General features: G+C 35.8%; 1 protein-coding gene across 2 annotated transcripts in view; it reads right to left on the bottom strand.

Annotated features, from left to right (window-relative positions):
* Positions 1–17,490, bottom strand: part of Gart (trifunctional purine biosynthetic protein adenosine-3 Gart) — a 26,693-nt gene extending 9,203 nt beyond the window's left edge. The window contains exons 1-9 of one of the 2 annotated variants that reach the window (XM_076121363.1): positions 17,103–17,489; positions 12,335–12,582; positions 10,750–10,930; positions 7,502–7,715; positions 4,045–4,175; positions 3,467–3,590; positions 2,881–3,103; positions 1,198–1,414; positions 474–672 (exon numbers count right to left, since the gene is read on the bottom strand). In XM_076121363.1, coding sequence (XP_075977478.1) covers positions 474–672; positions 1,198–1,414; positions 2,881–3,103; positions 3,467–3,590; positions 4,045–4,175; positions 7,502–7,715; positions 10,750–10,930; positions 12,335–12,582; positions 17,103–17,273 — 1,708 coding nt within the window. In that variant the 5' untranslated portion in view covers positions 17,274–17,489. Of the gene's footprint in view, positions 1–473; positions 673–1,197; positions 1,415–2,230; positions 2,424–2,880; positions 3,104–3,466; positions 3,591–4,044; positions 4,176–7,501; positions 7,716–10,749; positions 10,931–12,334; positions 12,583–17,102 lie in introns of those variants that run through there. The other variant, XM_076121364.1, reaches the window with a different exon arrangement.

Raw genomic sequence — 17,490 nt, 5'->3', positions numbered from 1 at the left:
ACGAATCACATAAACGACGTCACACAACAATACAAGATTCATAGCTAAGCGCTTTAGATGATACGATGTCGCAGCCATGTAGTGGTCTAGTTCTATAGGAGTTATGAATTTTGACTGGTATTATTTCTTAATCTTTACCGAAAGCATCTGGCTAATTTTGTTCATTATAAGAGACTATTAATTGAGATGTCTGATCAAAGCGACGATGTTTACAATCTGAAAATTACATGACTCCAAAATGGCGTAAAACTTATTGATCTATAGTTTTAATATCTATAGAATAGTCAAATTAGCTTTCTACTTAAATTTTATCTTGAATCACTTCATACAAAGCCATTTACACATCACTTTCTCTCAATCCTGTCTTAATACTAATTTCTAAACGTCTTAACTTCATAAAAACACAAACGTCACACTCACAATATCGCATCGAAATAAATAAATACTAAAAAACTTCATAAAAAGTTGCTCACCTAACAAAGCACAGCCAGATAGCAGACAAGCATCAGCAATGCCTTTAACAATGGTAGTAGCGACATCCACCTGGAGCCGGCCACACGCCATATAATCCAGGAAGGCGAAGGGCTCCGCGCCCGCACACAGAATATCGTTCACACACATCGCTACTAAGTCCTGGCCTAATGTGTCGTATTTGTGCATTATTTCTGCTATCTGGAATAGAAAAGGGATGTAAAGTATGTGGTTTTTTAATATGACTTACTCTGTAGTAGTGATTGACTGCAGCATGTAAAGATGTATGGATTTAAATGAGGCATGGGAAGTTTACAAGGATTGTATCAAGTGGCGTTCTTTGATATCTGTCTACCATTATGGGAAAAAGGTGTGATTGTATATATGTATGCGTGACTGCCGTTAGGGCTGCGAATTCCGGATAGGCCCTAAAATTTTTGTTTTTATACTAGTTAAGTACGAATGGACAACGGGTTTTTAATAAAAAAAATCGAGCCAAGCATTTGATTTTAGTAATAGGGTCTATTATGACGCATTTAGAGTAAAAATTTGATATACCAAGTACGTACGCAAGGATCGTACACGTACGGTTAGGTTACGGTTATACGCTCTTAAGAAAATGGTTAATCATATTATAAGAAAGAAATAAATCGATGTTTTCAAAATAGTTTAAGCTGATATAGTCTTTTGGCAAGCCGGACAAATAGGTTTAAGGGTTTATCTTACCTTAAGCTTAGTCCCAACACCATCAGTACCCTGGACCAGCACCGGGTCCTTCAGACTGGGGTCCATGGCCGACAGTTGGAATAACCCGCTGTAGCAGCCCAGACGTCCTAGTACTCCGCGTCTATGTGTCGCAGTAGCTATGGGCTCGATCTGACGGACGAGGGTCGCGGCCGCGTCGATGTCCACACCAGATTGTAGGTAGGAAAGGCCGTTGATTCTGAGTGATAGAAGGTATTTTGTTAGTGATATTTGCTGTTTTGATTTTCTTTTCATTGAAGTCATGGTGATCAATTGGCCATAGTTAAACGGAAAGGATCCAACCCACACTATTAAAACACTCCTTGAAGTTAAAATTTTAATATCAAGAAAACAATCCAAGTAAAATTCAAACCCACCATGAAGTTATAGTCCTGAGTTAGTCCCCAAATTTAAAGTGGAGAATCAATGACGGAATACGATCTGAACTTTAAAGTTAAATATCTCGAAACTACGTCTGTGTGGGTTGGATCGTTTCCGTTTAACTATGGACAATTTTAGTAGTGTTGTAGTAGAAATGAAGTGTGCTATTGTAGGTGCTTGCAGGCTCGACGTGAAAATGTAGGTGTCGTTAGCACCGGATTTAAATGTTTTTAAATACCACAGTTTGAGCAAACAAATATGATTAAATGATGTATAAAGTTAATTATGGTTAATGTGAGAGTTGCTTAGCTTTCAGCTCAAATACTCATATTTTACGTGTACTATCTTGCATAAATGATTATGTCAGTATTTTTAAGACCAACTAACATTATTTTAATGTGAAATGATTTCAAAATGTGTTGTTCACAAAGCTTTTCAACAAATTCAAAGTACGCAACTTATAATGCAAATTAGTTATCAAACATTTAAAAAAAAATCCGTGCGTATTAAGACTTCCTAAATCTCAAAACTGCGTTAAAAAAAAATACAAATATGATTAAACCACATGATATCTCAAAAAAAATAACATACCAAATGAAAAGTGCAAAGGGATGCAGTAATAAAAACAAAACAATACAAAAAAAAAGCGTTTATTAAACAAAAGCATTTAAAACTCATACAAAATGATTATGCGTATGATTCTTACTGTTATATTATATGTCCTCATAAATGCGAGCTAAGACAAATGTAAAAATATCCATTAGTGGAATGTATTAAAAATGTATGTATGTATTGTATGTATTAACCCATTTTCAACCGGTTACATGCTGAAACAAAATTAATGAGGTTTTATTCTTAAAATGCCTATTTATTTGAATTGTTTTTTAAACGATCTAAAGCATAGAATTTCTTGTAAAACGAATGGTGGACAACCTAATCCATATCGTCATTAAGTGGCTATGAAAATCTTAAATGGAACTATTTTACGGCTAGGGAATGCTATTTTTGATGAAGGTTTACTTACGTATATTATTTTCATGTTTTTCACTGTTTCCATTATATTAAGATTTAATTAGATGTTAAGACAGTCTATCTTTACATCATTGTTTAAAATTCCCATTAAATAACGAATCAATAAAGTCATGCAGTGTCTCTTGGACTAACAATTTCTCAGGAACTTCTTTTGTACATACAAGGAAACGTACCCAATATAACATTATTCTCGAACAATACAACACAAAACAGCCCAAAATAATCACCCATATAATAAAACACTATACATACTTGGTGAAAGCTCTATAAGCGATGTCCTTCCTGTAGTGAGCCCCGGGGAAGTCGACGAGCGCCGCGGCCGCCGTGGCCGCCGCCGCCGCCGCCCGCAGCGAGCCCGCGCGCGCCGCCACCAGCAGCACGCGCCCGCCCCACGTCACTAGTGTGCCGTTCGCGCCGCGAGATACGCCGCTGTGGAATACCACCATGCCCGGCGTGGATTGCACTTGGGAGAGTCCTAGGAACAAAAATGTTTTAGTTCAGTATATGGTACAGAAATAGAATTTAAACAGGCTTGGTTTAAGCGCATTTATAAACGCGAGTTCACGTTAACTTGCCTAAACAAAACACATAAAATATTCTTTGCAAAATATTATGTATCTAATGTTTCCTTTTGTTATAGTATTTATATAAATTAATTTATTTGTATACTACAAACAAACTTATATAAATACTTTCTCAAGTATGAACGTGTCAGTCAAATAATTTTAAAGTTAAGCTTTCAATGTTCCATAGTATATTCAGACATTAAGTTTACCTGAAATAAGATTAATTCGTTTTGAAGCTAATTAGTAGACAGTGATCAAAGAGGTGAACTTACCGCTTATTACACATCCTTTAGTGGAAGTCTCAGGGTATCCCTTAGAAGCGATGACTACACCAACAGCAGATAGTTTCGTGTTCCATGTGACTTGCATTTGTTTCAGTGTACCGTTCACACAAGCCTAGAACAGTGTGAAAACCAAACTACTTACACAAGATTTACGAAAAATAAATAATAATAAGAATCAAAAAACTCTTTTTCTGAATCTTCTGAACATTGCTAAAATTGTTTTGCAATTGAATTGCCAAATGGGATTGTATGGGGTCAACCATGCATAGTAATTACTATCTTTCTGTTTTTTTACTATAGAAAAGAATATAATATTGCAGCTACTGTGTAGCGTACACGTTGCACGGCATGAACTAGATTTAACAAGTTTTTCTATCACTTGACTGCCTCCGTGGCGCAGTGGTTTAGGTCGCAACGCCGCTACGATTGCGTCGGGGAGTCGTGGGTTCGATTCCCCCACGGGACAATTATTTGTGAGATCCACAAATAATTGTTTCGCACAAACGCACTTATAACGTACATGCAGTTCTAAAGCGTACACGTACGTTTAATATAAGATAACATACCTTCATAACTTTGTAGAGGTCAGACTCCATCAAAGTCATGAGCACCTGGGTCTCAGGGTCACCGAAACGGCAGTTGAACTCGAGGGTCATGGGACCTGACTTGGTCACCATCATGCCGGCGTAGAGTACACCTGAGAATTAAGATATTGATATAATAAATATTTAATATTAAATAAGAATTAGTTAAAAGGCAAATTGAGCTATCAAGGTGTTTTTTGCTGAAGGAAATGAAAAGAGAACGATACTATTTAGGGCTATTTGGCCAGCTGAAGAGAATGGAAACAAAACGATATGATTTCGCAATAGCCAGCAAGATAGGAGACAGCAGTACTAATGCTATTTAATCTAATTTTCCTCGTAGCGACTTGTTTGTAAATCAAACATACTCAAAACGTTTACTTGTCGTGTACTTCAAAACCTAGTTCATTTATACGTCCAATGAGTGATAAACTACATGTTCTTTGGCCTTAAAACAAAAATCTTGCCAACTCTTTGTTCCAGGAACAAATTGTCTAAAACCAAACCCTAGAAAAAGAGTATAAAGAAATTCATACAATTCAGATATCGCCATATTGTTTTAGCTTATATAATCTAGAACTACTACTTTGTTAAACAATAAATGTCTTATTTCTTGCGTCAGACGTCAGAGGCGTGGCTTAGGTGTGTGCCCGCAAAACTGCGCGCTTCACCAATATTCAACAATCATACCATTCAACTATCATTTGTTTTTACATGATCCTAAATGAAAACAATATAAAAAATCATGTAATTTATCAGATCACGCGACTATATCATGTGAGTTCACGTATATGTGATGTAACACGTGTTACAATACAACATATTACTGTCCCACATTAAAGCAAGTGTCTTCTTTAAGGAATGAGGGAAGTGTTAGCCTTCCATGTAATCGACTATGCTGACCAAGTGCGGGTTGAAGACGTTAAATTCCTTCAGGAACTCGTTTAAAGAGCTCTCATGTCCTTCTTAAGGCACATTTAGCGGTAGTTTATCTATTCAAACTGGGTTTTTTTATATGAGTTTAACGCTATTGAATACATAAACTACCGCTAAATGTACCTCAGAAACCGGGGGTCCGTCGTGTAAGGTTATATTACGGTATTAACATTGTCGTTAAAACAAGTTGACGCGTTCTATGTTTCTGTTTCTTTTAAAACCCTTGACCACTTACGTGGGAGGCAAGTGCTTATACCTACCAGTCAGCTATCATTGCTCATAACTTTAAAAATAACTATTAATTTACGATAAAACAATCTATAACGGAACGCTTAGCAACTGCAAAACGCGCAAACAAACAAAACGCAATACTAAAAAACAATTGCTATTCACACATCCAATTAAAAACGAACCTTATCTTCATAACAACAGGGTACATTATCATGTGATTTTATTGTTAATTTAGATGAAATTATCTATATTTTGTTGTTATAAACAATAGCGGGTCGAATGTCAGTGGTATACGTAATACTACGGTCCGTTTGAATCGTGACGTCAGTCATGATTTGTATGTTTGTCTGTCTGTATGTAGACATATCGCGGTCCAATTTCGCCATAGTTATTTGTGTCGTTATATATTAATAGTAATTATTATCTAACCGTCACGTGTGCACATATGATCGTGACGTGGGGTGATTAAAATAACATTATTATAGGTATTTTATTATATCTTAGTTTCAAAGATATAAGTTTTTTAAAGAAGTATCAATTTCAAAATTATTGTGTCTTCAATATTTTTAAGTTATCACATCAGAGTTAGTTTTAAAATATTAGTTCCAAAATTGTTCGGTAGACGTCTCTAGTGTTAACCAAGGCGAGAGGAGCATTTTTGGAACAACTGAGGAACAACTTTTCAAACATTATGTTTGATCATAGCTTACCCATAGTTGACTTAAAAGTATCATACGAGGCTAAAAACTATAATACACATTTACTATTGGTTTTATTTCGGATGGACACGTGTTATACTTGCACGCAAAGTCACGAGTATATGCTAGTTTATTAAATAGATAGAGACATATGATAGAGATACAGGAATTAAAAGAAGCTATTGTACGGTTCATGTATAATCGTATTATCTATGACCTCGTATTGCGGGCTCACTGTTCGCTAACAAGCTCCGGTTTCCTGGGTTATAATCATACGGGAGTTTTGACTAAAGATCATTTAACACTATATCAATTCATAGTCCAAACTGTCAAGTAATTCTTGATGTCTTTAAAAATAAGAAAAAAATATCTCAAGAATTTTCGACTTGCAGATTCATAGGCATTGTCTAGATCTCCAAAGGTATTACATAGACATAAAATCAAACCATTTGTCCCATAGGGGTAGGTAGATCAAAGATCTCCAGTTGGAGGTACGATCCTTACAAACTTCCCTTGCCTTATTCACATCCATGCATCTTATCATACAGGACCGCTTAGTACCTACTTAGAACGTTTTCATCTTTTGATATCTTTGAATAATTACTAGATTTACCGTTCTTACTTTTATTTTCCGACGCAAAGTGACCTAATACGAATCCCTACATCAAAAACTATTTTACTTAGGTTAAGCCATTTTCAAAACGTAGATCTATACGTTTTCTTATGGACCACGGAAAGTCGGTCCCATTAGCAATGGTATGGCCCCTTTCCTAATAGGTACGTTAAACATACGTACAATTACAAATCGGTTTTCATAGCAATTATTACCTTGACAAACCTCACTAACTAAGAACTAGGCTATCACATTCATCTTAAGTACAAATCATCAAAACGGATAACGCACCTTATCTTAAGGATTATAAGTTCCAAATTCGCTCACCGTATCGCGGATAACCTATGACCATTGTACATAGGAATATTCCGAAGATACGCCTGTTATTGTATCGTATAAGTTCATTGTATAGAAATTGGTGTATAAAAGTATTTTACGTAGTTGATAACACAGGGTTATGTCACTCGCGTCATCGGATCTTGTGTATGCAATGTTGAGAAGAATTTCAAGTGTAGGAATCTTTTAATTTATTGGTATATCTATTTTATTCGTATCTAAGTTTTTTTTTGTTAAAGATAGTATCTGATTTCATATAATAGAAAATACATGTCGAGGTATTCAAATTCTCAACATCGTATAGTTATGTTCGTGTTTTGGCTCGTATGTTAAAACTAGAAAAGTGTAGTGCCTTCATCGTTTCTTTGAAAAGGGTCGATCGCAGTACTGGTTAAAACATTTTTGTTTATTACCACAGTGACCATCATAATAACCACAACTCGAGATAGGAATAACTTAGAGAAAACATATCTCACTGATCTTCACAGCAGGAACAATCAAGGAGCACATTATACCACTAAAACGTCAGAATTGTGACTAGAACACACTCAACTTAACCTTCTTATCGCCTAAAACGAAAATCAATCTAACCCAAGACTGCTACACTCTTTCTTAGACTACTTACCAACATATTTAATGCCTTCAGCCTTCAATCCATCGACCGCTCTCTGGAGCACCTGTTCCTTCACATCCAGCAGCTGGTCTGGAGTGATGAGGGGGCAGGGGCAGTAAGCTCCCATGCCCCCAGTGTTCGGGCCCGTGTCCCCATCACCGACGCGCTTGTGGTCTTGCGCTGGAGGCATCATGGAGACGGTCTCGCCGTCTGTGAAGGCCAGCACCTGGAAACAGAATAAATAGTTATTTTTGGAATAATTTTGTGGAGATCAAGAAAACCAGGTGGACACCTATTGGTAGTTTTTTTGGTTTGAAGTCTTCTGGGAGTGATCAACTCATCAGATATGATATGGTAGTCCAATTGCTTTAGATAAATAAGAACAGAAATCTAGGATCTATGTAGTTATTTGTACTCCTATTCTTTTCTTATTTTAGAGCTATAGATCTACTTTAATATCTTTTTAATTGTTTTGTCTTTTTCTGAGGGTATTAGGTTTAGCTATCGTTATATAATCTCATTTAATGTTTTATATATTTATACCATAGGGTCTGTTTAACTCCCTCAATATCATAATTATATATATATTAAAGTGAATAGAAAATAAATCAGAGACAATATCTACAAACCCTTTATCTCGAAAGGTCTACATTTTAATAGTAAAATCGTCCAATAACGTATTTTTATTTCTACTCAGCGTGGGGGCCTATAACAAGCATCTTAAATATTTCCATGACCTCTAAACGTAACAAACAACTATTATTCTCCGCAATTCAAACGATATCAATAAAAACAACTAATTACAATTGCTTATATCATTCGTTATCGACACTCCCGGAGTGAGTTGAAAAAATATATTATTATGTCTTCGCTGACCCCCGGGCCGATATCGTTACAGCGGTATGATATGATGTTTTGTATCGATTACTTTAATAACGTATCAGCTAATGTACTTTGTCGTATAATACTGTTTGAAATAAAGACAAGAGTCAAGGAAAGGAAGAAATGGACGACTATCTTTTTATTGCGCATCGTTTATTGCGCAACTATCTGTTCTGAGTTTCTGAGCCTGGTTGTATTTTTTTCTATATAAGCAGTGATAGCCGAGTGGTATAAGTTGACACCTCCCACGCAAGTGGTCGCAGGTTCGAACCCGAGGCAACACACCAATGACTTTTCGAAGTTAAGTGTGTATTAGAAATAATTATCACATGCTCCAACGGTGAAGGAAAACATCGTGAGGAAACCTTGCATGCCTAAAATTTGTTTAATACATTAATTGAAGACATGCAAAGTCCCCAACCCGCACTTGGCCAGCGTGGTGGACTCAAGGCCTAACCCCTCTCTCATTACGGGAGGAGACCCTTGCCCAGCAGTGGGACATTAATGGGTTAAATTTATTTATTTAAGTATGTATTTTGAACTATATAAGTATGTTTATCAGTTGTCTAGTTATCATAGTACAACTGCTAATTATGTTCTTAGAAACATCATCCTATTTACCCTATTATATTTGGTTGGATAAAAACTGCATTGTCCTTGAGGATAGAAAATTGAAAGAAAGAACATTGCTAGCACAGAGAGGTGTGTCAAACATGTACATTCATAGTAGGTAATAAATAAGAAGCAGGTGGCAAGATACCTAACGCTTTCAACAATTTTTAAATTTCCGACCTCAGTGTCAAAGAAATTTAGTGACAGAAAAACTTATCACAAAGGAATTTGAACTCTAAAGTCATGAACCACAAAGACTGTTGTGTCATAATAAAAAACAGTGTTTATATAATTCCTTTTTGTACAAAACCGTTGGACTTTAATTTCAAAGCGAAAGTGATTGATAAGGTGTTGTTTATTTCTGTTTTAAGCACAAAAAACTGCATTTATTACGTGACCTCCGATGACAAGATCCGGAGAAACAAACTTGAGAAGGCTTGGCTCTTTTTTAGTATTATTTTTCTATAGTATCTTTACGATATTAACTGTTACTTAAGAAAGAGAAACATCCTATAGAAACCTATATTTTTACGAGTAGTTCTAACACAAACAGGAACTCGCAAATTTTCCACCTAGTAACCTTTTATTATACATATATAAGGATTATTAAGGATCCTTTTATTACACTTTATTTTTCTTTTTTCCCGGCTTATTATGGCTGCGATCCTTCTGAACGCTTTCCCTCCCTGTCTCTGACATTACTTTTAACCTAAACGTTGATTAACATAAACCTATAGACCTACATGTAGACAAATTGTTGAAAATACTTCTATAATAAAGGCTATAAGTATACGTGCCATGACGCACGTTTATGCTTAGTCTACAAACTCAGACATTGTCACAACCTGACCTCAGATTGTGTTCCATACGAAAGTTATTGTACATTAAAATGTCTAAGATAACAGAACCGGGTAGTAACTGTTCACGAGCATGACGCATGAGACCAGACATCGACCCCCACCATTAGAAGGGTACATAAATTCTGATGAGAATCAGAACATTGCAATAAAATGATACAATTTATGAGTCTAGCTTGAAACTTACAATGTAAGATTATTAATTGGTTCAAAGCTTCAAAGTCAAACTTAACCAACCTTTTCATTCCAGTAGGCTCTAGTAACCTGCCTAATAGTTATCGTCGTATGTCTTTTTAATAATTAAACTGCAACTTTTATTTACCTTGAAGGTTGTTCAGCATTCAGTGAGAAGTTAAAGTTTTTTTTTGACCCATTGATATTTGAAAGAGTAATCCTAAGGTATGATAGTGCATGTGTTTACAAATACGTGAGACTAAACATACTACCGTCATCACTTATCAAACAGACATTAATTAGTAAAAATGACTAACAGATAACTAATTATAGCTAGTAAATGTCACTCTTATTTCCCGGCAAGTATTATAACCATTCTTGAAGAGATGCAAAGTCCCCAACCCGCATTTGGTCATCGTAGTGGACATAAGACCTTGCTGTTGTGTCATTATGAGGAGACCCTTGCCCATCAGTGGGATAGTACTGCGTTAAATTTATTTTCAGTCTCTATTACTATAACAACAGCTGCATGGATCGATCTCTGAAAGTCCGACAACCAGTCTTACCGAAGGGTTATCGTGTTATAACCCAGGTAACTGGGTTGTGGAGGTCAGGTAGGCTGTCGCTCCATGTAAAATACTAATATTCAGCTGTATCCGGTGAGACTGGAAACCGCCTCCAACATAGTTGAGAAGAAAGGCTAGGCTGATATAGTATGTTTAAGGTTACACATACCGAAACTTCATCACCTTCCAGTAGCTCTTCAATCACGACGGTTTCTCCAGCGGATCCATACTTGGAGTCTGTGAGGATGTCGTCCACAGCCTGGCAGGCCTCCTCCTTGGAAGCAGCCACTACGACACCCTTACCAGCGGCCAAGCCGGAGGCTTTCACCACCAGAGCTGGGAATGGAGCGCTAGAAAGAAGAAAAGTATTGTGAAGGATTTGGTCACAATTTCGTCATGGTAGCAGTTTTTTGGCGAGTCTTATGGTTTGGTCAGTTAGCTAGCACCATTTTAATCATTTTATGGGGAAGTTTTCTTACTCATTATTTTAGACATTTTAAAGACATTTATAGTCCCCAGGGGCGGAATAAAAAAAGATTGACAAAGAAAAATACCCTGAAAGATGTGAAACACATCTGTTCATTTAAACATTGGTCCAAACATATTTCTCAGTAACATGCAGACATACGTAAATCAGATGAGTGATGACACTATCACAAGGACGTAAAGTGCACGTAAACAATATAAAAATAAACCGATGTCTACCGACATTGACATACATCGACTCACGACGATGTGCAATCAAAACACTTTCTGATGAAAACTGTGCAACGATTTTGCAAATTGAGACAACTAAATACTAGATAAGTATTGGACTTATTGGTTAATAAGTCTCTGAAATAAACTTTGTTTGCTTGTGCCAGGAAATACCAAAATTTCTGAACCAATTTCAAAAATATAGACTCAAATGAATATTGAATAAACTTTACCACATACTTATCACAGTATACGTTTACATGCAAATAAAGTGACAGCAACAAAATTTTGCTTTCGGCATGTCGTGAAAAGAATATCAGGATAAAAGTCGAAGAAGTGCTAAAAGAGTTCGACATAGAAATTTTATACTTAACTACATAACACATTGAGAGTAATAATTTTCTGCTATTATTTCAGAACAAAGATGGGTAACTTATAATCTATCAATCTTATCAACATCCTAGACAAATTAAACACTACAGAACATAAACAACGAAAGGTTAGAACACGTTCTCCTAATCCAGAACAATCACTTTCAAACCGATTAGCACTGGCTATCCATCGTCACAGGTTAATCTCGATTACATAACGAGGATAGAAGATATTGTAAACATAATGTTCTAGCACATGTAGTCAAAGGTCAGTGGTAGTTAAGGTGGAATGGCTCGTGGCAAGATAAAGCTAATGGTCACTGCGCAAATTACTGATTAGAAATGTCTGTCTTGTAAAGAATTACTGATGAGCTCTGTCTTTCGTTAGAGAAAAGAAAGAAAGGAGAAGTAAGCCAATTGATCAGCTGGGAATAGATGAAAATACAAAATGAAGAATATTTGCTGTTCCTTTGACAACAAAGGAGTTAGTTCATCTAGTTAAATCCAGATAAAACCAGGATACATATTCCTTACCTAAGATTATATATTTTCAGAATGAAATCTGAATGTATTTTTGACGCTACAGTGGGCTAAACGTTTCTGAACATTCAGATTATAAATTTTAATAAGCTTTACAACTCAACGTCCCTAATTTCGAGAAAAACTTAGAAGTCAAATGAAACTTACGTGTTAATGAACTCCTTAGCTGCAGCAGCATCAGTGAACGACTTGTATCTCGCTGTAGGGATCTGGTATTTGGCCATGAAAGCCTTAGACCAGTCCTTGTTGGCTTCAATCTGGGCTCCAGCCTTGGTGGGGCCGAAGCAAGGAATGCCGAAAGCCGCAAGTCCATCGACGACACCATTGGCCAGAGGGTCTTCTGGACCAATGACTACTAGGTCGATTTCGTGGTCTTTGCACCATTTTGCTGTGGCCTGCAAAGAAAAGAGATTTAAGGGTTAAAGACATGTACATAATTACAATACTATTAAATGTATCTTGACACATATATTGCATATCCCTGCAACATATATTGGTGATCGCAGATCGTCAATAAAGTGACGGACTTGCTGTTCCGCTGTATTCGTAAATACCCTATTTAAGCACTTAAAGGGTATATTTTCTATTAAAAAAAGGAACCCTTATTTGATTGCGGAACATCAAATATCTCCGTACTACATGTATAGCTACATTAACATGCTACATGTATAGTACGGATATTGGATAACCTAATAGCATCATCAACCAATCTATAACAGATAAGAGAATCTTAAACGAAACAACTATAGAAGAAGACAAAGATGCAGCTCATGCAACAACACGTGGAACTTCCACGTGGTTCACCACATGAGTAATGCACTACAATATATCAACAGCCTCAGTCTCCTATCTGCTTACTCCGCGGATGGAATTACGCCATGTTTGCACAACGCAATGTGACAATTGACGGGTGAACTTGCCCCAAGTACCGGACCCCTCGATACGAAAGGTACCAAAGGTTATCGCAACACGAGCTCCTATTGAAATCTATAAACAATTTGGTTCTTTGTATGGAAGGTTCGTATGCGAGGATTTTTGTGTAAACAACTTAGCCCTGTTTTGGTATTTCAAATCGTATTTATTATACAAGTGTGAGTTGCGGAATCGGACAATAAGTTTCACAGATACTTTTTTTAGAACGTACAAATACATCCTACAAATTAAACCAACAATTCTCGTTCTCTCATATTTTTTGCGATAAATTAAAAATGTATGACAAATTTGTGTAAATTTGAGGAGACATTCTGATCTGAATATAAAATGAGAGTGCCTTACTCTCTAAATAATTTAGAGAGTAAGGCACTCTCATGCATACAATAATTATTATTGTATGCATTTGTTGAAATTTAATACAGAAAGCCAATGACTTCATTTAACTCAGTCTCAGTTCCGAGCATTTTGGCGTGTCAATGAAGAAGTTCAATTAATTTATTTATGTACTAAATTGTCACACAACGTTGCTTCACGGTTGTTCAACCTCGATCGAACAAATCACATTCTCTTATTTAATTGGGAATAGAACAGTTTGAAAGTCAAAGTCAATTATGTCTTATTTCATAAACTTTTAAGGAGTATTTGAAATCGTCATAGTATTTTTTTATCTAGTATTTTTCAGTTGTTACAGTACAGTTATTGGCCCGCGATATTTCAATCGTTACATTTTTTGATCATGAAATTTGGTCTTAAGTCCCAAACCACGCGAAGTCATGAGTAAAACCTAGTAAGGTATAGAATTTGATCTGTTTCGCTTTCAACCTTCATAAAGAATCGCTGTTAACCTATGATTCGATTGAATAACTATAATATTGTTTACCACTAGATCTACGCAGTAACTATTACAACCGTATCTCAACGAGATAATATTCGCTTTTACATAAACTAAACTTGAAGCCGTATCGGTCAACTTATCTTAGTCATTGACATACAACCGATCTCTTGATCAAATAGCATGAAAAAGTACCAAAAACAGGTAAATTGATCAAAAATTCGATTCGAATAGTAAATTATCCCGACATTTAATAATTAAAAAAAAAAAAACAAGTCCCGCACTACGAATTTAGCGATCCACAAATAATTGTTTCGGCTGTGCTTATACTTTGTATCCGTTGTTTGCATGTTTGTAAAAGTCCTCGGGACACCAATTCTTTAGAAAAATGTATCTTTCATTCAGCCACCCTTACAAACTCTCAGACTCAGAACACTACCTTGTAGGAAGACCGGGTTTAAATTCCTACGAGTACTAAACTATTGTATCTATACTTATGTTATAAAGCTGAAGAGTTTGTTTGTTTGTTTGTCTGTTTGTTTGTTTAAATGCGCTAATCTCAGGAACTACTGGTCTGATTTTAAAAAAATCTTTCAGTGTTAGATAGCCCTTTTATCGAGGAGGGCTATAGGCTATATATCATCACGCTACGACCAATAGGAGCAGAGTACCAGTAAAAAAATGTTACAAAAACGGGGAAAATTTTGACCCATTCTCTCTTATGTTACGCAAGCGAAGTTGCGCGGGTCAGCTAGTTACTAAATAAATGTCGAACGCATCACATATCCAAACCTTGCACTCATTAAAGATAACATATTCATTTCAGTAGGCATTCTCATACAACTAGCAACCAACTGATTGTGACTTAGCTCCACGTTTCGTACGAGTGATAGTATCTAAGGTCATCGACTCCATATCAACGGGCGATACGAGCTTGGGGACAGTACAAATCAAGTTTTATAGATAGTCACTTTCTTGGTAGATAAACTTACGGCCCGTTTCTATAAGCTATCGTCAATAGTGGATAGTTTATGTAATGTCAACTTCTGTCTATCAGCCTAGCCTTTCTTCCAACTATGTTGGAGTCGGCTTCCAGTATCACCGACTGCAGCTGAATACCAGTATTTTACATGGGGCGAATGCCCAGTTACCTGGGCATAAACACGAGTTTGTGAGTATGTGTGTTTGTAGCTTTTTGACGCAAATACTACTGAACCGATTACGATGCAATTTGGTATGTAGGTAGCTGAAGACCAAGAATAACACATAGGCTTTTTAATCCCGGAGTTCCCGAGGGATCGAGATTTACACGGGAAGGGCTTCCACGCGGAAGAAGTCGCGGGCGGCCTCTAGTCTGACCATAATGTAATGTAATGTTATTGAAAGCTACCGTTGGTGCTACACTTATGGTTTACTAGCTGACCCGCGCAACTTCGCTTGCGTCACATACGATAGAATGGGTCAAAATTTTCCCCGTTTTTGTAACATTGTTTATTGCTACTCTGCTCCTATTGGTCGTAGCGTGATAATATATAGCCTATAGCCTTCCTCGACAAATGCACTATCTAACACTGAAAGAATTTTTCAAATCGGACCAGTAGTTCCTGAGATTAGCGCGTTCAAACAAACAAACAAACAAACTCTTCAGCTTTATAATATTAGTATAGATTTATTTTCAGTTGTATACAAAAACTAAAAGCTGAAATTTATGGTGCCTGGATTTTAAAAGAAAGCACTACTTGTTTTCATAGTTTAATAAAATGCCTACCTAAGTTTATTAAACCTTTTCAGAAAATTCTATAATAGCTACATATATTACTTTAAGCCAGGATATTGGTATGCTTTTGATTACCAACAATCTATTTACAGCCATAAACTGGCTGAAAACTAAGATAAACCCAAAATATTTTTATTGAACTTAAACAGTATTACGGTGACATTATCGTACAACTTACTAACTTTGTCGACCAGGAGTCAACATCATCAATAAGACAAACGTTTATTGCGCACATTGTACATCTGTACTTTTTATTAGTCGACTTCCAAAAAAAGGAGAAGTGTGCACAAAACCTTAACACCAGTAATTTTGTGATACTTTTTGTTTACCTTTAAATACGTATTGCATTACGACCCACTCTACAAGTGCGATACTTTTTAGAAAAGGGTTTTTGTATTGCATGTGGAACAAAAAAACTGTAATAAAATGATTTCACTGTATGAATGAGAAATGTTGCTCAGTAATAGTATGTGCTTTGATTTTTGGTTTATAATATTAGAGTACTCATGTGGAATTACTTTAATTTTATACTTAATTGTGGTATTTGCGCTTAGGAGACATGCAAAGTTTGTCTATAATTACATCTCATGCCTCAGTTTTTTGTGAAAAGTTAAAGGTCTGTAATTATTTTGTATGGACAGGTGTATAGTTTCTTGACACTAATCTACACAATCTAAACTTAATCTAACATCTACATTTAATGTAAAGCTTCAATTATTGAGATATGATTATTGAAACACAAACAATTATTATAATACATACATTAAAAACTGCATACAAATTAAATTGACTGAAGTACATTTAGAAGCAAGTATACAGTTATATAATACATCTGAATTAACAACTGGAAATTCACAGATCTATAAATAAAAGGACCACCCTTAATTACTAATAAAACTTCATAAAATAAGAGATGAACAAGTGGAAGATGTTATTAAAAGTTTGTAAAAAAGTTATAAAAATTTTAAGCCTTATGGGTAAATGTTCTGATGTTTATTTTTTCTTTAGATATTTAAGTACATAAATAATTCAGATCTATAATAAAAAAAAACTTTTTTGATAGTGAACATGGTTAGGAACTAAACTAAAGTTTAATGGAAAGTACCAAATGCTTACAATTTTTAATAAAGGTTAGAAGTATTTTCAATTATTTTCTGAAAGAAACACTCTCTAGATCGCCCAATATTCATAGTCGATACTTAATTGTGCCCGAATATAAAACCATACACTTTACAGAGTACAGATATTTCTAAAATTTAATTTGTTTCCCATCAAACTACACCGAAAAATACCCTTGTTTGCAGAAACATAAGTTTAGTTATTTTTTATAACACGCATCGAACAATAAATAACCATTTCTAATGGAAACTTACCGGATAATCCTTTACATCGAGCTCCACGCACTCAACTTTGTCTGTCGTAGAAATACCGACACTTCCAGGTGTGCAGTAGATCTTCTGCACAAACGGCGAGTCCGCAAGCTTCCAGCACAACGCATGCTCCCGCCCGCCGCTTCCGATCATCAAAACATTGCCACCAGACATGATTAATTTACTTGTTTACTACCGCTAAATAAACCTAAAAGTCACGTGTCGAACTCAATTAAACTTTTGAAAAACTAAACTAGTTCCTATTTAAAAGTTTTTATCGGCAGCCGGGTGAACTATTTAAAGTTAATACGGAGTTTAATTAATGTATAAACATTTATTTTATTGTAACCAGCCGTCTTCGACACGCGCAAACTTTTAAATGAATGACGTT

This window comes from Anticarsia gemmatalis, chromosome 13 (assembly GCF_050436995.1).
Source record: "Anticarsia gemmatalis isolate Benzon Research Colony breed Stoneville strain chromosome 13, ilAntGemm2 primary, whole genome shotgun sequence".
NCBI classification, from domain to species: domain Eukaryota; kingdom Metazoa; phylum Arthropoda; class Insecta; order Lepidoptera; family Erebidae; genus Anticarsia; species Anticarsia gemmatalis.
Note: the sequence above shows the minus strand (reverse complement) of the source record. Positions and strands in the feature narration are given on the sequence as shown.